The sequence below is a fragment of the Nyctereutes procyonoides genome, unplaced genomic scaffold, assembly GCF_905146905.1.
Source record: "Nyctereutes procyonoides isolate TBG_1078 unplaced genomic scaffold, NYPRO_anot_genome, whole genome shotgun sequence".
In the NCBI taxonomy this organism is placed as follows: Eukaryota; Metazoa; Chordata; class Mammalia; order Carnivora; family Canidae; genus Nyctereutes; species Nyctereutes procyonoides.
In genome coordinates, this window is record NW_026575142.1 from 24041376 (window position 1) to 24065060 (window position 23685).

General features: G+C 33.6%; 1 protein-coding gene across 2 annotated transcripts in view; it reads right to left on the reverse strand.

The window, feature by feature from the left end:
• Nucleotides 1-23685, reverse strand: part of SLC4A10 (solute carrier family 4 member 10) — a 295619-nt gene that overhangs the window by 187461 nt on the left and 84473 nt on the right. For both annotated transcript variants that reach the window (XM_055308530.1, XM_055308531.1), the window contains exon 2: nt 973-1054. In XM_055308530.1, coding sequence (XP_055164505.1) covers nt 973-1054 — 82 coding nt within the window. The remainder of the gene's footprint in view (nt 1-972; nt 1055-23685) is intronic.

Genomic DNA, 23685 nt, shown 5'->3' on the forward strand with positions numbered 1-23685 from the left:
CCCATTTTGCCCCCTCCACAGTTTGTTCTCTGTACTTACAGTTCTGATTCTGCTTTTTGTCTGCTTGTTTATTCGTTTGTTTTTTTTAGATTTCATGTATGAGTGAAAACATATCTTTCTTAGTCTGACTTATTTCACTTAGCGTAATACCCTGTAGATCCATCCATATTGTCATAAATGGAATGATCCAGTTCTTTTTTATGGCTGTGTGATATTCGTGCATCTGTGTGTGTGCCTGTGTGTGTGTGTGTTTGTATGATATCTTCCTTATCCATTCATGTATCGATGGACAGTTAGGTTGTTCTATATCTTCACCATTGCTATCCTTAACTTAACAATTGAGAAAACTGCGGTGCAGAAAAATTAACTGGCCGAAGCTTCCACAGCACTTAAGGGGCAGAACTGGTATTTGCAGTTTGGTTTCAGATCCCATATACTAGACCATACTACCTCTCTATTGACTTATTTGACCTTACTCCTATTGAAAAGAATACACACAAATGGTGCCTCCAACTCTATCTCATATATCTGAGTATATTCAAATGCCAGTTGTCCTTAACTCTCTTCCAGTGTCAGCCTACTCTGACAACATAGGCTGGGTTGGATGCCCTTCCTGTCCTATTGTCCACTCTCATGTAGCACCTAATATGCTGGTCTGCCATAACTTAATTTTCTCTTCATTCCTCAAATGATGGTAATTCCTGAAGCAATAATTACAGAAAGACTGGCACACAACACTGTGCCTTAAATATAGTAGAGATTCAATATCTGTTAGATGAATGGATACTTCTCTTGTACGTCTTCCCGTTGGCATTTCAGGCTGCATTAAACAATCATATCCATAACCCACCACCACCATTACTCTAATACCAAATTTTGCAATTCTCCAGATTGTGACATACTTCATATTTCTCTTTGAAGTACTTTAGGAATGCATAACAAAAACTATTCCAAGGGGGGGAAAGGTCTTACCTTCTAAATCTTCTTTCTCAAAGTGTGTTTTGAGAATAGAACGAGTTCCACCTCGATCCACAACTGCCTCTTCATCATTTCTCTGTAGAATGAGAAAAAGATTAAATGATATTACAGTAGTTCCTCTTTATTCACAGGGATACTTTCCAAGGCCCCCTGTGGATACCTGAAATTGCACCTGAATTGAATGGGTACCTGAATAGTACCAAAGCCTATATAAACTATTTTCGCTATACATACACACCTACGATAAAATATAATCTTTAAATTAGGCACAGGAAGAGTTTAATAATAATAATAATGAAATAGAAAAATTGTAACAATATGCTCTAATAAAAGTGATATGAATTTGGTCTCTCAAAATATCTTATTGTACTATACTCACCCTTTTTGTGATGATATAAAATGATAAAATGCCTATGTGATGAGATGAAGTGAGGTGAATAATGTAGGCACTATGACATAGCATTAGGCTACTATTGATCTTCTGATGGTATGTCAGAAGGAAGATGATCTGCTTCCTGACAATGGGTGACCTCAGGTCACTGAAACCATGGAAGGCAAAAGCACAGATAAGAGTGGACTACTATACATATATTCTCTTAATTTCAGAGAATAAATTATAATATAATCTAATATTTTAGGGGTTTAATTCAACCACTTAAACCCACTTCTACACAACTATCCTATTTGATTATCAAGTGTTAATTTAAAAAGGAGATTAAAATTAAATTGACCACATACTCAGAGAAGAAATGTCATTTGATTTTCCATGAAATCAAAAGCAGTCATACATTCCAGTTGCCATCATTGGTTACTGAGATGAAAAACAAATAACAGTTACCCTGACAATTTAGTAACATGCATTTTTATCTCTGATAAAGAATTCTTGTTAACAAGATGACATTTTGAACTGTACAAGGAAAATATGAAAATCATTAGTATTAACACCACTAATGCTATGGCAAGGTGAAATAATTCCACTGCCATTTAAAATGGGGTTGAGAGGCATCTAATCTCTTGAAAGCAATTAGTAGCAATTATTAGGTAAACTACAACTCTAATTACTTTGCTTCAGTGTAATGCATTTTATTCAAACTAAACTTTTAATTATAATCATATACATTTTACCTTCATCCAGTTTATATATATGTATATATAAATATATATTTATTCTATTTATTAAATATATATTTACTGATTTAGAATGGTGGAGACTCTCTTCTGAATATTGTACATATGCTCAAAACAATACACTCACTCATTTGGTATTCAATAACATAATAGGGGAGGGAGAAATACAATCCATGTAAACATGTAGAAATGAACAAAATACAAAATACTGAACGAAGTGAAATACAGATTATACAAGTTTTTTTGATTATGAGCACCTATGTAAAAATTGTCTTAAAAGTGACTATTGAAAACAAAAGAGAAATAGAAATGTAGACTAAAGATGAATGAATCTTTCAACTTCTTTTTTTTAAATTTTTTGTATTGGAGTCAATTTGCCAACATATAGCATAACACCCAGTGTTCATCAAGTGCCCCCATCAGTGCCCGTCACCCAGTCAATCCCAACTCCCCACCCACCTCCCTTTCCACCACTCCTTGTTCATTTCCCAGAGTTGGGTGCCCCTCATGTTTTGTCACCCTCACTAATATTTCCCGCTCATTTTCTCTTTTTCCCCTTTATTCCCTTTCACTATTTTTTATATTCCCCAAATTAATGAGACCATATAATGTTTGTCCTTCTTGGATTGACTTACTTCACTCAGCATAATACCCCCCAGTTCCAACTTCTATTTCTAAGCCTGTTCTAGCATTTGTATTAGAAAAATTACAAATCTCTGTCTCTTCTTTGAAAGCTTTTTAATTCCAGGACATAATCTTGATAAAGATTTGGCCTCCATGTTTTACAAATAAGTATTGTCAACTGTAGGATTATAGACCACAGACATATTTCAATCTAGAAATATCAGCTCTTATGTGCTTCATATGCAGCAAAACATACAGTAGAATAACATGTTTTACAGTCTGTAGTACTGTGTCTTGCAGACAGCATGTGCTGAGACAGGTCAGGGCAAAGAGTTTGAAATTAGAGCGAAAGAAATCTATACTACAAATGAAAGAAAAAATTAAAATTAATATATGATTAAGAGTCTACTGCTCTTGTGTTTGGCGAAGCTTTAAAAATATGTTGGTCTGAGCAAAATAGCAATAGAAAAAACTAAAGAGTTATATATTTATATAATTTCCTGAACCAGACAAATGCAAGTTTAAGTCTCTTTAGAAACTGTTATTGATACATTTACAAATCACATTTATCCTCTGTGGAGGACATATTCAAATATGCACATTGGAATGCATCCCTGCCCTCTTGAGTGTTATTAGGAAGAATGCCAAAGGCGAAGTCATGCATCCATGTTCAGAGGTCAGAAGAAGCATCATTCCACTAAATCACCATAGCATCCCCTTAAAACAATTGCAAAATAAGAAGTTTTATTTAGGATATAAGAAGATATTTCCATCTATATGATAAAATATTTAATCCTTACTTCAAGGGCCTGAATCAATTTTCAACTTATACAAAATGGCTTTTCTCCTTATTTTTATATAGCATAAAAACTGCCCACACACAAAAGATAATTATACTGAATAGCTAATATTAGGATATTGAGACAAAATGAAATTTTGCAGCAGAAGTAGGAGTGGAATCTAAATAGGAAATAGTTGATTATTTAATTACAAGATGAATTACAAGTAGAAGTGTCCTAATTTTAATGTTTCACTGGCAAAAAAAAAAAGAACTTGAAGCTAGAATATGAATGTAACTCAATGTAAGTGACTCATTTTGCAGTTTCATATAAATTTAAATACTCTCCAAATAGCCCATAGATATATTAAATGTATATTATTTTGGGCTGAAAATTCCCAAGATACTACTTAATACTAATAATACATATACTGAAATTCCTCTACTTTGGTTATAGTTCAAAAGATTATTTCAATATTATTGAAGACTTTTTAATAGAGTGCTTCCCTTCTTCCTTTTTTACCAAGAGCAAGTAAACGTGGGTGTGATGAAGAGAATGCAGGGACAAATGCCAATGGGTGCCAGTCTGTGCAATAATCCCAAATAGACCGGTAAGATATTTTTTATTCATTTTGCACTATTACCCTTTTCAGATTAGTTGAACATAAAATACATTAATGTACCCTAATTTTCATATGTATTTACTCACTCAGAACAAATTTTAGCACTGTGTAAAGAGAGAACACATAAATTTCTTACATTGCCTCTCATTACAATTTACCTTTATTACACTACTGGGTAAACATTTATAAGATGATTTATTCCAGTAAATAAGTATAAGACAATGTTCTAGAATTGAGGGGAGCACAACCCATAGTAAGAAATACATATTCAACACAGTCACATATTTATATATATGTAATCAAAACAAAGTTTCACAAACCATCATTTACCATAACTATAAACAATACAGTATGATATTTTCTATCCCAGGATATTCTATTTTACTTAAAAATACTAGTCACTATCCTTTAAACTTATTTTGGTACTTCAAAATGGGTTGTGACCTGCAATTTGAAAAACATTGGTACAGACTATGGTCCTGAAACAGAGTAACAGGAACTATCAACAGGAACAGAAATCACATCTTAAATCCATGTACATAGGCCTCTACCCAAATAATAAACAATAGTACTAAACTTTCAAATCAATATTTTTCAATTTTTGAAATTCACCAGGAAAGTAATGGTTTGTTCTTCCTAGTTCCATTTAAGTACTTTTCTCCATGTCTTCCCAAGAAAGAAGGAACAAATAGTATTATCTATGATCCTCTCCAGTTAAATCCTGCTTATGACTAAACTGAATTTGTACTCAGCTATTTTATTTTTTATATTTTATTTAAATTCAATCTGCCAACATATAGTATAATATCCAGCACTTATCTCATCATGTGCCCTCCCCTTAATGCCCATCACCCAGTTACCCTATCCCCTCACCCACCACCTCTTCTACAACCTTTTGTTTGTTTCCCAGAGTTACGAGTCTCTCATGAGTTGTCTTCCTCACTAATTTTTCCCCATTCAATTTCCCTCCTTTCTTTTATGGTCCCTTTCACTATATTTCTTATAGTCCACATGAGTGAAACCATATAATTGTCTTTCTCCAATTTTATTCAGCTATTTTAAAGGCAAATGCCATACAATTGTCATAACCCAAATGTATTTTATAATTTTCTACAATTTGATTGCTTCTAAACATTAAGACACCTGTGTTTTTAATACAAATGTATATACATGTAAATTGTGAATATTTCTACCTCCAAGAAAGTCTTTAGACTTCATTATTTTTCCTGAACAATTACTAGCAAGCAATAGCAGAAAAAAGAGCTTTCTATCTCAACTCTCACATTTGAAGTGACCTTGAACCAGTACACTCTCTCATAGTAGACCGACTAATATGAGCTAGCATATTTTAGTGTTAAAATATTCCGAATAAGATACCAACAATTTCTTCTAGGATTGTTTGAAAATATCATTAAGCTATCTACAAACGTATAAAAAATACATTTTTTCTGATTTACCATAACTCTTGAGCACAGTCTTGACATAAATAAACTTTCCTAACTTTGTAAAACAAAATCTAACAGTAATCCCATGAACAAAACAATTGAAATTTTCATGTCCTCTTGATAATTCTCATCTCATTTGAGAGTGGGAAGAGAATTGAAAATTGAGGAGACAGCAGTTCATTTTCACTTCAGTATTCTTTCTTCCCTAGAACCATTTATCATATCAATTTCTAAAAAGCAACCATTTCTTCAATAAATGATACTGGGAAAACTGGACAGCTACATGCAAAAGAATAAAACTGGACCACCTTTAACACCATACACAAAAATAAACTCAAAATGGATTAAAGACCTAAATGTGAGACATGAAACCATTAAAATCCTAGAAGAGAATGCAGATTGTAATTTCTCTGATATCAGCCATATCAACATTTTTCTAGCTATGCCTTCTAAAGCAAGGTAAATAAAAGCAAAAACAAACTAGGACTGAATCAAAATAAAAAGCTTTTGCACATCAGAGGAAACCATCAACAAAACATAAAGGCAATCTACTGAATGGAAGAAGGTACTTACAAAAAATGTATCAAATAAGGGGTTAAAGTCCAAATTATATAAAGAACTTATACAACGCAACACCAAAAAAAAAAAATCTGATTAAATAAGGCAGAAAGAGACACCTGTATGGCTCAGTCAGTTGAATGTCCAACTCCTGGTTTTGGCTCAGCTCATGATTTGGGATTATGAGATCGAGCCCTATGTTGGGCCATGTTCAGCAGAGAATCTGCTTGAAATTCTCTCCCTCTCCCTCTGCCCCTCCCCACCCCACTTACATGCATGTATTCTCTCTCTCTCTCTCTCTCTCTCTCTCTCTCTCTCAAGTAAATATCCTTTAAAAAAATTGGGCAGAGGGTCTAAATAGACATTTTTTTCCAAAGAAGACATACAGATTGCCTGTAGACACATGAAAAGATGATCAATATCACTAATTATTTGGGAAATGCAGACCAAAACCACAATGAGAAATCATCGTATCCCTGTTAGAATGGGTAAAACCAAAAAGGCAAGAAATAAGAAGTATTAAAGAGGATGTGGAGAAAAAAGAAGCCTCATATACTTTTGATGTGAATGTAAATTCGTACAGCTATTGTGGAAAACAGTATGGAGGTTCCTCAAAATTTAAAAATAGAATTACCATATGATCCAATAATTTCACTACTAGGTATTTACACAAAGAAAAAAAAACACTAACTTGAAAAGATATATTCAAAAAAAAAAGAAAAGATATATTCACCCTTATGTTTACTGAAACATTATTTATAATAGCCAAGATATAAAAGCAATCTAAGTGTCCACCAATAAATAAATGAATAAGGAAGATATGATACACACACACACACTCTAAAATATTACACAGCCATAAAAAAAGATGAGATCTTGCTATTTGAGACAATATAGATGAACCCAGGGGGTATTTGGGCTAAATAAAATGTTAGACTAAGAAATATAAATACCATATGATTTCACTTGTAGTGGAATCTTTAAAAAAATGAATAAACAAAAAGCAGGATCAGACGTATAAATACAGAGAACTGATGCGAAAGGGGAGGTGGGTGGGAGTTGAGCAAAATGGATGAAGGGTAAAGGATCCTTGGGTGGCTCAGCAGTTTAGTGCCTGCCTTTGGCCCAGGGCATGATCCTGGAGCCCCAGGATCAAGTCCCACTTCAGGTTCCCTGCATGAAGTCTGCTTCTCCTTCTGCCTGTGTCTCTGCCTCTCTCTCTCTCTCTCTCTCTCTCTCTCTCTCTCTCTCAGTCTGCCTCTCATGAATAAATAAATAAAATCTTTAAAAAAATGGATGAAGGGGAGTAGAAGATATAGACTTCCAGTTAAGGAATAATAAATCACGGAAATAAAAGGCACAGCATAAGGAATATAATCAATGATATTGTAATAGGGACCTATGGTGACAGATGGTAGCTACACTTGTGGCAAACATAGCATAATGTATAAACTTGTCGAATCACTGAAACTAATGTAATATTGTGTGTGAACTACACTCCAACAAAAGAAAAGCAACCACAGGAGCGCCTGGGTGGCACAGTTGGTTGAGCATCCAACTCTTGGTTTCGGTTTAGGTCATGATCTCAGCGTCATGAGATTGAGCCCCATGTCAGGTTCAGTGCAGAGTCTGTTTAAGATTCTCTCCCTCTCCCCACCCCATGCTCCCACTCTCTAAAATAAATAAATAAATATTTTTAAAAACAACCACATTTTCTGACTTTTTATTAAGTATTAGGATAGTATGGTATGCTGTGTACACTCCATTAACCCTTACAAATCCCCTTTCCACTCTTCTTCACCATGCTCTATGTCTTTATCGACTGCATCATCAGATTCCCTTATAATCCAGCTTCTTATTGAGGTTAGCCAATGAGAGAGAATAAGACTGGATAGTGGGAGCAGAGAGATATAGGCCCTGTTTGGCCATAATTTGGCAATTGCTGCATTCCTCTATCACAGACAAAATCTTGTCATCTGACTCCCTTTCCGCTCTAGATATTGCCAGTTTGCATTAACTGCTCCCACATCTTGCTCCTTCAGGTCCAGAAATAGTGACAGTTTTCTGTCCCTCCAAGTTCCCGGGATTTCATCAACCCTGTTGATATCCCTTTATCCTGTCTGTGCCTTAAAAAACAGTCCTTTCATTAAACTCTTTTTATCATGCTTTTCAAGTGACTGTCTCTTTCTGCTGTGATCCTAAGCTATACATATACGTCACGTTTAATGACTAAAATCCATGACATTAAATTTTGTGGAGATGAAGATATAAGGAAAATGGCAACCTATGTATAAAACTTTGAGTAGGAAATATCTATCAAAAAATACTGTTGAATGAAGTGTAGAGGATAAAATGGTTGGAAACAGACTGAGTCATCAAAGATCTTTCAGTAGGCATGATTAATTCAAGAATATTTAATTTCTGAAAGAAATGAAAAAGAGGAAATAGAATAAAATTCTAGATGTGTGAAAGGGAGTGAAAAAAGAATAATCAAGTATGAGCATTTTACACTTGCAAAGAATGTTCCCCAAAACTCAAGAAATGTATGTACACATTTCTACCCATGAGGTACTTTTTTTTGCCATTTTAAAATATTTTATTTAATATTATAAAATATTTTCATGAACAAGTGAGCTAGCAAATACACATTCACCAATGTGCCTTTGATAAGATTATCCTTCTAACTCCACCCCTACTCCCACATCAAGGTAGGCATAAAATTGGAGAAATGAATACAGCAGATGGTACAGTAAGAAAAAATTGATTAAAAGTATGGAATATTGGGCTTGTTTATTTTTCTATGTTGGAACAAAACAAAACATTTTAGTGCAAACAGATAACTCTTCCTCTCTTCCATTTAAGTATAATGGAGAAAAAATTACTTTTAATTCAGTTTACAGGGTCTCTCTCAACTTACAGATTAATATCCTGGTTAATATAAATGAAACATTTTCCCCTAATTTAATGAGGATAAATACATAGACACACATATTTTATAAATATGATGTGAGAGCTAGTTTTTAAAGTGTTTATTATTTTTATTACCTTTTACTTTAAATTATGAAATTAAGAAAACCAAACACTAACACTTGGATTCAATATTAATATTCAACATATGATCTGTATTTACTCTAGAGGCTATTTTTGCATTACCATGTAAGTTAAAGTATTATACAATATAAAGAAGTCAACAATTTAATCTCTAATTTCACTACGCTATATTAAATAGGACAAGAGATGTGAAAGCATCAGGTCAGAAATTAACATATCATAAGAGTTCAATAAATGCGAGTCAAACTGGAATCTAAGCATAAGCCAACCCTAACTTTGAATTTCATTTAGCATATTATATTTCCATAAAACATATAAACACATCTATTTGTACCAGGATATTGCTTGGAAACTAGGTATTTAGAATCTGGTATCTACTCTAAATTGTAGACTATACCATCTCATGGTAATACAAGTTAAATCTATCTTATATATTGTGTTAATGAAGTCACAGGAAATGTTTATTATAAAGTAGCCCAGAGGGCCTGGGTGGCTCAGTCGGTTGATGCTCAGTGTGAGCATCAATTAGACTCCTGGTTTCAGTTCAGCTTATGACTCAGGATCCTGGTTTCAAACCCTATGTCTGGCTCCATGCTCAACACAGGGTCTGCTTGAGATTCTCTCTTCTTCTCACTCTGCCCCTTCTGTTCATTCTCTCTCTCTCTCTCAAATAAATAAATCTTTTCTTAAAGAATAAAGTAGACCAATAATTCACTCTTTCTCCATCCCTACATATTTTTAACAATGAGTCACTTGAGTTCCTTTCCAAAATACTGAGTTGGAGAGGTAGTAGTTAGGTTTCATTCACTTATATAGAGTAAATGGGTTATTTCATCTTCAAGCATATAGGGAAAAAATGGAACTGAGGATAAGAATTGGAGAATAAAACGCTATTACAGGAATAGGGCTAAGACGGCATGAAATAAACTATCATGTAACAATTTCAAGATTTTTCTCATCTCACTTACTTGGAACACTCCACCCATGTAAACCTTAAAGACTAGTTAGGGAACTACACAGTTAGGTCACTAAAATTAAAATCTACCTATTTCTGGCTTGGGATTAATTTCATGAGCACATACAGTAGTGTACTTATTACTGCCACTGTAACCTAGAGAATACTATCTCTCCTAATGGTCCTAACATCTGATTGTTTAAGGATAAAAAGTGTTTGAGAAGTTAAGACCAGTTTTAACTAGCCAACAGTATTTTAAAAGGCACCAATACCTGTGTAATTGAGTTCCTGCTTTGTTTGCCCTCCTGATCCCCCTCAACTTGTTTGTTTTGAATTATAGACTTGATTCATGTCTTATTCTTTTTTATATATTTTTTGATTCCTGTCTTATTCTTAAGAGTCCTTCTAGACCTTCACTTCTGCATAGGAACCCAGTTGGTACCCAGAAAATGATATTAACGGCTGCTAGATTTCCTAATTGTTGCCTCATGCTGTCTTTTCTCTCTGCATGTTGCTTGCTCATGCCCTGTGAGACTCCATCTGTCTTGTAGGCCTTCCTTCATTTGTCCTGCTGTGTCCTTCTCTAAGCATCTGACACATCCCTAGGGGCTTGTTCGGTGCTCAGGTCCAAGTTCTTGCTGGTATGGCCATCCCTCTGCTGCTGATGCTCCCATTCAGGTCAAGAGAAAGGCAGTGTTGGATAAACACTGAGAGTTTGTATGCAGGGCTATCCCTGAATTTAAGTCTTGTTTCAGTTAGTTCCTACTTGTGTGATTTTAGGCATCTTATGTAATCTCTTTGTCAAATGACTTATTAATACATGTAAAGTTCTTGAATTTGCTAATCAGGTTCTTAGTAAATGTTTATTATTACTAAAGAGACACTTTAGCTGATTTTTAAAAGATAAAGGCATTTTTGTCAGGCAGATAAGGGGGCAAAGTAGTAGTTTAGTTGCAAGTATTAAGGCAGGAGCCTATTTGGTGCAAGATATTAGCTGGACCCAGAGCAAGACTGAGTACTAAATTACCAAGCTACTGATTTTATTCTCCTAACAATCCAGATGCCTGGAAAGAAAACTTCTAATATCTGAGACAGGACTGAAAATCTTGATGTGAAAAGGTTGGACTTCTAGAAATTACAGAAAAAAAAAATATATATATATATAATCCTTAACATTGAAGATATATAAACCAGTAGACTGGACAAATTAGGGACTGGCAAAACGATCTGAAAAAAATACACAGAACATAGCATTGAATGACAAGGATGTGAAAAATAAGAAATAGATTTTTTTTAAGATTTTATTTATTTATTTATTTATTTATTTTGAGAGGAAGGGAGAGAAGGAGAGAGGGCACAAGTAAGGGGTAGAGGCAGAGGGAGAGGAAAAAGCAGACTCCGCTGAGCAGGGAGCCCCAAACAGGGCTCCATTCCAGGACCCCAGGATCATGACCTGAGCTGAAGGCAGACACAACTAACTGACTGAGCTGCCCAGGTATCCCTGATATAGGTAATTTTTTAAAATGAGAGTAATATGATGTAGTCTAACATATACCAAAATGGATTTTTGGAGGATAGGACAGAAAAAACGAGGAAGGTGAAAATAATAGGTGAAAAATTTCCAGAATTGATAAAACACATGAATCCACAGATTCAGGAATCACAATGAATCACAAACAGGATAATTAAAGAAAAATTCACACCTCTACATATCATGTGGAGTCACAGAACAACACATTTTTAAAGCAGCAAAGGAAAAAGAAAAGATTACCTCCAAAGGAATGTCAAACTAACAATGATAGAGGCCAGAAGACAGTAACATAATACCTTCAGAATGCTGAGGAAAGAGTATTGTAAAAAAAAAAAAACTACAAAACTATTGTAAATCCAGAAGTGGACACCCAGCAAAGTTATCATTCAAGAAACCCACTTCAGACAAATAGAAACTGAAAGAATTTATTCCCAAGGCATCCTTTGTAAAAGGATTTCAAAGTATATACTTCAGAATAAAAATGATCCCAGAAAGATGTCTGAGATGCACAAAGGAATCCTGAGCCTAGAAACTGAAGAACATGAACAAATATAAAGAAAATAAAAATGTGTTTAAAAACTAACTTCATGATTTCTAAGAACCCTTCTAGTTGTACAGTAGTTGATTTTTTTATATTGTTTTCTACTTCAGTGTAAATAAGGGTTATTTTTGGTCTGTATTCATGTAGCTCTCTGTGCTTTAGCCTAAGATAATAACATTCATAACTCTTCCATATATCAATACTTTCTCCGCTCCTGTCACCCCAAATCCTGATAGCTTTACTGACATACTCTAGACTTATAATATCAATTAGTATCAACTATAAGAAGATAAAGGTATATGTATACATTTTAAAATATAATTAGCGCTTTTATCCTTTTTAAAAAAATTTATTTAAATATGATTTAATTAACATGTAGTGTATTATTAGTTTCAGGGGTAGAATTTAGTGATTCATTAGTTGCATATAACACTCAGTGCTCATTACATCAAGTGCCCTTCTTAATGCCCATCACCCAGTTACTGCATCCTCCCACCTCCTCTCCAGCAACACTCAGTTTGTTTCCTAGAGTTAAGAGTCTTCTATGGTTTGTGTAACTCTCTGTTTTCATCTTATTTTATTTTTCCTTCCCTATGTTTATCCATTTCATTTCTTAAATTCCACATAGAATGAAATCATGTTATATTTGCCTTTCTTTGACTTATTTCGCTTAGCATAAAACTCTCTAGTTCTATCCACATCATTGCAAATGGTAAGAGTTCATTATTTTTAATGGCTGAATAATATTCCACATCTTTATTGTTTCATCTGTTGATGGACAGCTAGACTCTTTCTATCGTTTGGTTATTGTGGACACTGCTGCTATAAACATTGGGGTGCATGTACCCCTTTGAATCACTACATTTGTATATTTTGAATAAATATCTAATAGTGCAATTGCTGGATCACAGGGTAGCTCTATTTTTAATTTTTTGAGGAACTTCCATACTGTTTTCTAGAGTTGCTGCACCAATTTGTATTCCCATCAACAGTGTAAGAGGGTTCCCCTTTCTCCACATCCTCACCAATATCTGTTGTTTCTTGAGTTGTTAATTTTAGCCATTCTGACTGGTGTGAGGTGGTATCTCATTTTGGTTTTTTTTTTTTTTTAAGTTTCTATTTCTTTATTTGAGAGAGAGAGAGCACAATCACGGGAGGCGGAAGGGCACTGTGATAGGGAGAGAGACAAGCAGACTCTCTGCTGAATGCAGAGCCCAATGCAGGGACAATCCTAGGACTCCCAAGACCATGACTTGAACACATGACCCTAGCCGAAGTCAGATGTTCAACTGACTAAGTAACCCAGGAGCCCCTAATTAGTAATTTTTATCCTTTCTATAGTAAACACTTGTTCATTATAAATTTGTAAGAATCTACTAAATTAGAGCACTACATAAGTATTTGGCTTTCTCATCATAAATTAGGACAGATCTGAGTTGGCCTACATACACAATAGTCAATTATATTAATTATTTAAACAGAAATAAGCTCATAGTGTCTGTATTTTAATGACTTATAGGGGAGGTGGGCTTGGATATTCAATAATTAGATGGAAAGAAGTTTCCTAATATAAACAAAACCAAAATGAGCCAGATGATGAGGATAATAAAATAATATATATGGCATTATGGATTAAATAAATAGAAAAAATTCAAGATATTTTTAGATAACAAAAATGATACTGAGGAGTAAGAAATATAAAACATTAGAAGATGAGAAGAAAATAAGCAGTGAAAGGAAATACTTCAACTATACCCATGAGTTATGAAAAGTGTAGTGTTTAAGTACTTAAAAAGCAAAGTAAGCAAGTCTAACTGGTTTGGTGATTTTTTTCTTTAACCTCAGAGATTGTTTATTAGTGATAAGCTTCATAATGTCATTAATAAAATGGTAGAAATCTGTTTAGTGATGCAATTTTTTTAAAAAGCTAACATCTATTATATTTAATTACTTTAAGCAAAGTGATTTTCCTATACAAATACCAAAAATGTGGTAAAGGGACTGGAGATGACCACTTTATTTACTTTCCCCTTTAGATCTAAAAAAGAACAAAACCAACCAACCAAAAACACTCGAGCTCTTAAATTTTCTAATTATCTCAAAATTCAAGGGATATTTAGAAAGGAAATTACAATGCCCTAAAAATGGGGAAAATTGGGGGAAAAAAAGAAACAGGAAATGAAAAAATGCCAAAAGATGAGTAAAAATGTGTAGTTGACCCTTTAATGACACAGGTTTGAACTGTGTGAGTCTACTTATATGAGAATTTTTTTTCAATAAATACTGCAAATGTATATTCTCTGCCCTATGATTTTCTTAATAACATTTTCTTTTCTCTACTTTACTTTATTGTAAGATAATTGACTGATTATGTTATCAGTAAGGATGCTGGTCAACAGTAAGCTATCAGTAGCTAAATTTGGGGGAAGTCAAAAGTTATACATGGATTTTCAAATATGCATGGGAGTTAGTACCCCAACCCATGCATTGTTCAACTCTCTTAAGAAGATGGATAACTTCTTAAATTTCCTCAATTAATTATTCCCATCACAAGGCCAAAGACTATTATTTGTTCAATTTGCTCAAATGATGTTCGATCGAGATGTTAGAATTTCCTCTACTACTTAGAAGAATCAAACTCCAATTATTAGAAATGTATGTGAATAATCTGTTCCTCTATTTTTTAGATAAGAGAAATGGCCAAAACTTATTTATAGCTAGCATTATAGCTATAAATATTTCTTAGTTATTAAGTTCATGAGCTATCAATAGGCACTTAGGAAAAGTCCATAAGAGGAAGCAGAATAGTAGCTAAGAAATTCTATAAAACCAACCAGCAGGGTTCATACCCAGTTCTGATACTTACTACTTACTTAACCATGTGACTTTGAGCAAGTTCTTTCTGCCTCAATTTCCTCAAATGCAAAATGGGGATTACTGTATGTACTTTATATGTTTTTTATGAAGATTAAATGAATTACATGTTGCTAACATGCTTAGAACAGTACCTGGGAGTTCTACATTAGTATTCGTTAAGTAAGTACACTTTATCTTATATAATCCTTCAAACAGTTCTAGAAAACAGATATTTTATCCCTACTTCAAAGATAAGGAATCCGAAGTTCAGTTAAGACAGGTTCAATGACTTGCCCAAGAGTATAGCTTGCTCAACTAATATGAGGCAGAATTAGGATCTGAATCAAATTTTATATGACTTTAAAATTCATGTTCTCTGTGACATATTGCTTCATTTTCTCAAAGCTTAACCATTTTTCTCCCAATTTTAACATACCACATATATAACATTAATAGTAATAACAGATATTTTAGATAGAAAAAATTAAATGGAATTCAAGCCCTCTTTTTCAAATCTTACAATTTTCTACATTTTCCTCAAACCTATATAAGAACATATATTCACATAAAGTTATGTATTTTGATTTTTTAATATTAAAGTGTAGTTATTAAGAGAACTCATAATAGCATGTTGTCCTTTTTCACCTCTTGGATACAAGAAATATATTAACATTTCTCGGGCCCTTGTAGTAACTAGTGATAAGCAAAAGTGCTGGTGTGTCACGCCTGGGACAAAGTACAGAAAATGAGTGTGACTTCTTTATGCTCCTCTTCTCCAGCTAGCAGAGACCAGGGAGATCAGGTGGTCCAGCTATAAAAGCTTTTGTTAATCTAAATTCCTGAGTGACTGTGTGGAAGAGAAGTTCCCAATCTCAGCCTTGACCCACTTTATTATATTTATTGTATGAAGCCACTGAGATTTTGGAGTTGATATTGTAACATATTTTAGCCCATCCTAACAAGAAAACAAACATTTTTATATTCATACTTCTCCAAATTATACTATCTAGTGGTTATATATTTTAAAAGGTTGATGCTATGTAGTTTAATTAATCTTTCCTGTGGTATTAGCCACTTAGATTTTTACCCAATTTCTCACTAATATAGATAATTTCTTAATATTCATATTTGTAGAGATTAAATGTTGGAAAATTCAACAGAAGTATATAGGTAAATAAATTACTGTCTTTGCATCAAAACAATGAGCACAATTGGGTAGTTGTTTAAAAGTACTCCTTTAAAACAGAATAGAATGGTAGAACATACTTTATTTAATGAAATGAAGATAGGTCTTAAAAGAAGAACTCAAGAAAATAGAGAGTAAAGAATAGATTCTTTGGTGCAGAAATAGCTAAGTAAGAGCAGAGATTTTAAAAGGAAAAGGGGATGAAAATGATGGAACTGTGAGAAAAACCAATGAAAAATATCTAAAAGAAGAGGTCAACGTTCAGGGAAAAGAAAGGATGAAAAAAAAATGTAGATGCCCCAACACATAATTATAACTATGTGAACAAAGGAAGCTTAATTTTGGTTTCAGATTTAAAAATTGGAAATATCAGAATAATAGACCTGGAATATGGCTTCTGGGAGGACTGTAAAATCATCCAATCAATGATCCTTTAATTAAAAAAAAAGGATTTTATTTATTTATTTGACAGAGAGAACACTAGAAGGAGAAGCCACAGAGGGAGAAGGAGAAGCAGACTCCCCACTAAGCAGGGGATCCAATATGGGGCTCGATTCCAGGACCCTGAGATCATGACCTGAGCTGAAGACAGACACAGGATCCTTATTTTAAAGATGAGAACTGACACTGGGTGGCTCAGCCTTGAGTGCCTGTCTTCGGCCCAGGGCATGATCCTGGAGTACCAGGATCGAGTCCCACATCGGGCTTCCTGCATGGAGCCTGCTTCTCGGTCTGCCTATGTCTCTGCCTCTCTCTCTCTTTCTCTGTGTCTCTCATGAATAAATAAATAAAATCTTAAAAAATAAATAAAGATGAGAAAATTCAGGTCCCCAAAAAGTCAAGACAAAAATCTCAAGTATTCACACAGCCCAGCATCCATTTCCTCTCTACTTCAGATTCCCCCATCTTCTGGAGATTGTGACAGAAATCAGTCCAAGCTTGGAGAACACAAACCAAACCAAGAAATGAATGAATATGACATTGAAGATAAGCTTTTCTCATTTTAGGCAGATAATCAGTTTTCCTAAGTCCATGATGACAATGAAAAGGATCAGAGAAGGATTCACAATTGCCAAATTGCTAAATTGCCTGCTTTTGAGATGCAAAATCTATTAACATTGACTGTGTAGTAGCTGTATTTGTCATTTAAAATGTGAAAACATTTAGGAGTGCCTGGCTCAGGCTGTTAAGCCTCTGATTTAGGTTGAGGTCATGATCTCAGGGTGGGATTGGCAGGGAGTCTGCTTCTCCCTCTCCCTTTGCCCCTCCCCCAGCTTGTGTACTCTCTCTCTCTCTCTCTCTCAAATAAATAAATATAATCTTTAAAAAATAATTTTTAAAAAGTGAAAACATTTAAAAGAAAATCCAGCTAATTATGAGCTGGTCATCTCTGATGAATAAAAGTACTTTTAATAGATAAAATATGAACTTTATATACATGAAAATTTATATAAAAATTTATTTTCTTAAATAATAGTAACTTGGAAAAAATAATGGTCACTTGGAAAAGAATACTTAAAAATGCATTGTATATGTATACTTCATTTATTTCTAAGTTTCTAGAGAATTTTCAAGGAGGGAAGAGAAATAGGAAGAACAAAGAAAGACGTAAGACTTCAAATTCTATAGAAACATTACATCTTCGTGACTTAGTCAGTCAAATGATTGGCAAGGGGCCTGATATAGTTAGCTATCAATACGCTAACATCAAGTAACTGAAAAGTACTGATTGGTGTTATTCTTTGAAGGAGACACATCTTTAAGGCAAAAAGCCATTATTTATATGTGAAACAATGTCTTTTAGCCACATATTTAGTGATTAGTGTTTATCCCAGCTTAATTTTATTGTGCTTGGTTCCTCTTTGTCACAGAGGTGTTTTACAAACAATTTCAATTTTTATAATTGTTAATTAATATTATATTAATATATCATTATATATATTATATATATATATATATATATATATATATATATAATATATATATAAATTTAGTGAGTGAGTGAATGAATGAGACCAAAATCTGCCTCCCTATGATTTCAACTCCATTTGTTTTATTTCTATCCCATTCTGGAGCTATATATCTTTTGGAAAGAATGCAATACCACTAACTGATACTTAAACTGAATCTTAAAGGACAAATAGGATTATCAAGGTGACTAAAAAGAAGAGTATTCCAGACAAATGGCACAACTTGTACAAAAGCATGTGATATCAATGATTTCAAAAGATATAAAGCCCCACTCTTTTTTAATGTGACAGGTTTTTTTTTTCTTTAGACATCCCAAATGATTATAACATCCTGGTGAAGAAGGCATTAATACTATTACTTTTATTGTAATTTGGTATGAGGAAATAAGATACATCCAAGCTTTACAGTAAGGCAGTAGTAGAGCTAGAACTAGAACTAAAAACTTTGGTTTTCTGATGGCAATCTGAATGATCAATCACTGGGTAATTTTAACTCTACATTCTGAAACAGTCTCTTAATTGTCTGATTTTTCTCATCCTTGCATATAATTGCAATAATAATAAGAACTAACCAAAAAAAAAAAAAAAACAGAAGAAGAAAGAGAACCAACACTCATTGTAAGGTTTGCAATGTGCCAGGCATAGTGCTAGAACTCAATAGAAATCTTCAATAACAGGTAAGTATTCTGAGATTTAAAGAGGCTCAGAAACCTTCCCAGAACCCTCAGCTATTAAGGGGTAGAGAATAGTCTGAAAGCAGGTCAGTACTCTTAACCAGTATGAGACACTGCAAAGACATTATAGTAGTTAACCATAAATCTATAATTCCTTAATTTAATTTTAGAATACTTCAGTCTGGTTCCACCCTACTTATATACCTCAGGTGATGTAAATTCCTAATGATGTCCAAAGTGACCTAGGCTATATTTTTACATGAACTTTTCATATTAATTCCCCATTTTGTTATTCAACAAAAATTTATTAAGAGTTACTATGTGCCAGGTACTGTATTTGTGTTAGCTTTAAAGAAGTAAGACACTGCTTTTGTCCTTAAGCAGTTCATAGTGAAGACACGAAAAATCAATGACTATAATACAGAATGTATTGGGCTTCAGTTAAGGTAAATACTGGAATCAAGAGAAACATTAGGGAAAAACACCTAATTCATGCTGAAGGAATAAGGGAATGTTTCAATAGGAGGCAATGCTTAATCTAAATAAATCTTGAGGCATAATAAAGAGTGAGTCAGACAAAAACAAAGAGAAATGAGGAGCCAAAGGCATTATATGCAAAAAGGACAGTATTTTAAAAGGTTTGAGAGAGTCTGTCTCTATCTAATAGAATTTAGACTAAGTTTAACTCAAGATGGCTAAGTTTCAAAATCACTTCCTCATTCCACAAAAAAATTACAAATAAAACTACCATATGATGCAACAATTCCACTTCTGAGTATATATCCAAAAGAAATAAAATCACTATCTCAAAGAACTATCTGCACTCCTCTGTTCATTGTCAAATTATTCACAATATGCAAGATAGGAAAATAACCTAAGTGCCCAATGGTAGATAAATGGATAAAATAAATGTAATGGAATATTATTCAGCCATGAGAAAGAAAGAAATCTTCCATTTGTGCCAACATGGATGGACTGAGGGCATTATGCTAAGTGACATAAAGCAGTCAGAGGAAAACAAATACTATATGTTCTCACTTATCTGAACTCAGAACATTATCTTGAAAAAAAATTATAAATTAGTACATGATTTTCAAATAGTACATTGCACCAATTAGAGAAGATTGAGATGAAAATTATGAGAAATATTATGATGATAATAACTAGAATTTATTGTGCACTATGGCAGGATTTATGCTAATGACTTTACATGTATTTTTTATGTAGTGGAAGAGAAATCAAAAAAGTGTATGATGAAAGTAAGCTAACGCCTCTTCTGTGAAGTCTTCCACAGCAGTTTCAGTTTGCCTTGACATCTCTTATCTTAATTTGGCATTTAGGAGATACTAACTTACACGTGACTATCTAATTCAAGTGTACATGACCCTAAGCAATATAACACAGTGATTAAAAGCAAGAGCTTTAGAGCTAGATTTTTCTGGCTTGAGTCCCATATCATCCTATCATTTGCTAGCAATTTTAATCTTAGGCAAGCTGCTTAGTGTCTTAGTATACTACATACAATTAAAGAATTAAAGTATGTATATATGTATATGCACACATATACACTAAATATAGGTATATGTACGCATATGTGTGCTAAACATGTGTTTGTATATACATAAGTTCCTAATAAATTGGGAAGTAATAATATTTGTTAAGCTATACATTGTTTCAGTGCCTTACTTGTATTGATTAATTCAATCAATTCTCATTAGAACTCTAGAGATTAATAATTTAGCATCACCATTTTACAGATGACAATACTGAGGAAAATGGAGATCAAGTAATGTTCCTGAAATAAATAATGCCCGTGAAGTGTAAGATAAGGGATCCAAACAAGGGATCCAGCACAAAAACTCTAGCTGTTAACTACTATGTTATGCTGCCTCCCTCTATACTATGTAATGACTCAAATTCTTTTGAGATTGAATGAAAAATCTTCTTAAAAAAGAAATGGGTGGCACAGTCAGTTGAGCAACCAACTCTTGGTCATGATCTCAACCTTGTGAGATAGAACCCCATGTCGGGCTCCATGCTCTCTCCCTCTGCCTCTGCCCCTCCCACTTGGGCTCTCTCTCTCTCTCTCTCTCTCTCTCTAAATAATAAATAAATAAATAAATAAATAAATAAATAAATAAATAAATACTTTTTAAAAATGGATAGAAGTATATGCACACACTTATATGCAGCACATCTTGCAATGTACTTCATTGAAACTAGGCTCTTTTGCCTTTTAGAAACAAGAGTTTAATAAAGAAATATTTTCAGTATTACCATTTTTAAAGAGGGGGGTGAGGACATCACTAAATGTCTTTTACTTACTTTTCTTCTTGATAAAAAAAAGTTTAAAGTTTTAAAAGTTTTAAAGCAATGCAAAGTCCAATGATCTCTAAGTTTTTTCCCAGAAATGGATCTGATTCTAAAACAAGGACTAAAATTTTGTTGGGTCCCTACTACAAAATGACTCTTTCCCAGGCAATGTGAAGCATAAAGGTTAATAAGAACAACCTCACAAGAACTAGAAAATGGGGTTTTAAAGTAATTCAGACTTCTACATAAAGAAACAGAATATTGTCAATTATATGGGTCTGCTAAAAATAGAGCCAGAAGAGTTACTGTGCCCAATTTCATTTTTACTCTCTTGTGGTATTCCATGGGTTTCACATCTGACATACTTTATATGGATAATGTGCTAAGTAAGAGTATTCAATTACAATTTTTTCACAATTCCCATGCACAAATATCCTCTTCCTGGGTCTGATAACAAAGTCACACCCCAGCTGTCACATCTAAAGGAAATCTGCTCTTGGATGTTACCCAGATTTTTTACTAACCATAGGCAATATTGTAATGCTCTGGTGCATGGAGGAGATTTAAAGGCAATATTAAAAGTATTTAGCAATGATGGTTTACTGTATGATTTCTAAATGAACAAAGAGTAACGCTAAAACAACCCTATGACTTCCGTGATTATCAATAGCATTTCTATTTCCAATTTTCCCTAAAGCAAAGTCCTTATTATCCAAATATTCACCATAGTGACATGTATATTCATTGTATTAAAATGATCCCTCTAGATTATCCTTGGTCTAGGAAATGTCAAAAATAAAGCCAAAGCTAAATCAGATTACCTACCAATAAAATAGAGTTTACATCAAGGACAAGCAGGAGGTCTCTTAGGATCTGAAATCTAGGACTTTTGAGTGGTTGTGGATAGACAGAAATGCTCTCACATGCAATTTTGATAGAGAATTTTATTAAAATCCTTCATTTTGCTTCTACCCCCTACCTTGTCCACTAACCACTAAATCTACTCAGGAATTTAATTTTCATTTTCAAAGTCTCAAGAGGGTTAGAGTTCTAAGAATGACTGCAAAATATAGGTGCTGCTCTTTTGTTTTTGTTTTTTTCTTCCAAGAAGAAGTAGATCAACACAGAAATGTTCTCAGTTTATAAATCATAATCTACCATTCAAGACCCTGTACTATCTAGTCCCAACAAACCTTCCTGTGTTAGCCTGAATTACCCCCACCAGACTACAGCCAAAATGAACTACTCCATACTTTTCAAACTTAATATTTTCTTTCTGTTTACCCATTGCTGTTAATGTTGTTTCTTCTGCCCAAAATGACCTTTCCCCTTCTTGGCCAGTCTTCAAGGTCTACCTCAAATGCTAATTTTTCCAAACTTCCCTAACTCCTCATGTAGCCCCCCTCTCTTCTACCTACCCAGGTTGAAATACTCTGCTTACTGAATTCACAGCAGAACAATTTGAGCTCTTTCTTCTCTCTTTTGAATCGTTAAGAATCTCACTACTTTCTACATTCTGTTGCAGTTACTTGTATTTAGTGTTTACGACTCACTACTTGTGACTTCCTGAAGCAAAGACCTATTAGTCTTTATATCTTTGCCCGATACTATGCTCACTAGAACGTCACAGGATTTTGTGGGATTTTTTGTTTGTTTGAAGAAATTGCATTGTACTGAGATTCGAGTGACCCTGTGCCAATGTGGGGGAAATAGTTGCATGTTGAGGAAATTGCTCAAGAGAATAGAACTAAAATGCAAAGATATCATAAAATGTAACATTTAGGCATTTATACTTCATCCAAATATCAAATTACTCACTTGGACTCTGGAGCTTGAGAGAACAACATGGGTTTGAAGGGGATGGATCCATTTATATGTGGATACTTTTGAAATAAATACAGTACAGTACTACAGATATATTTTCTCTTCCTCATGATTTTCTTAACATTTTCTTTTCTCTAGCTTACTTTGTGGTAAGAACACAGTATGTAATATATATAACAGATAAAATAGGCGTTAATTGACTGTTTATGTTATCAGTAAGACTTCAGCCAACAGTAGGCTCTGTGTAGTTAAGTTTTAGGGAAGTCAAAGTTATGTACAGCTTTTCAACTGTGCAAGGTATCAGCAACCCTAACTACCCCCCACCCCCATTGCTCAGGGGTCAACTATAGATGTTTTTACATTAATAAACACTAGCAATTCAAAATAGCATACTCTAACAAATAGGAACATAAATTGTTCTATTCATATACAGTATTGTATTTATAACACATGTCATTTTAGTCTTTCATCTAGAATAAAAATATTTATTAACAAATAAAATTTAAAATAAAACTAAGACAAATAAAACAAGTTGTGTTTAACTTTCAGTGAAGGTTTTTGTCCTGGACATTTTTAATGATTAAAAAATAACTCAGATCATTACATCTAAGCTATATAACTTCTCTATTATTTTTTTAAACTTGGATTTT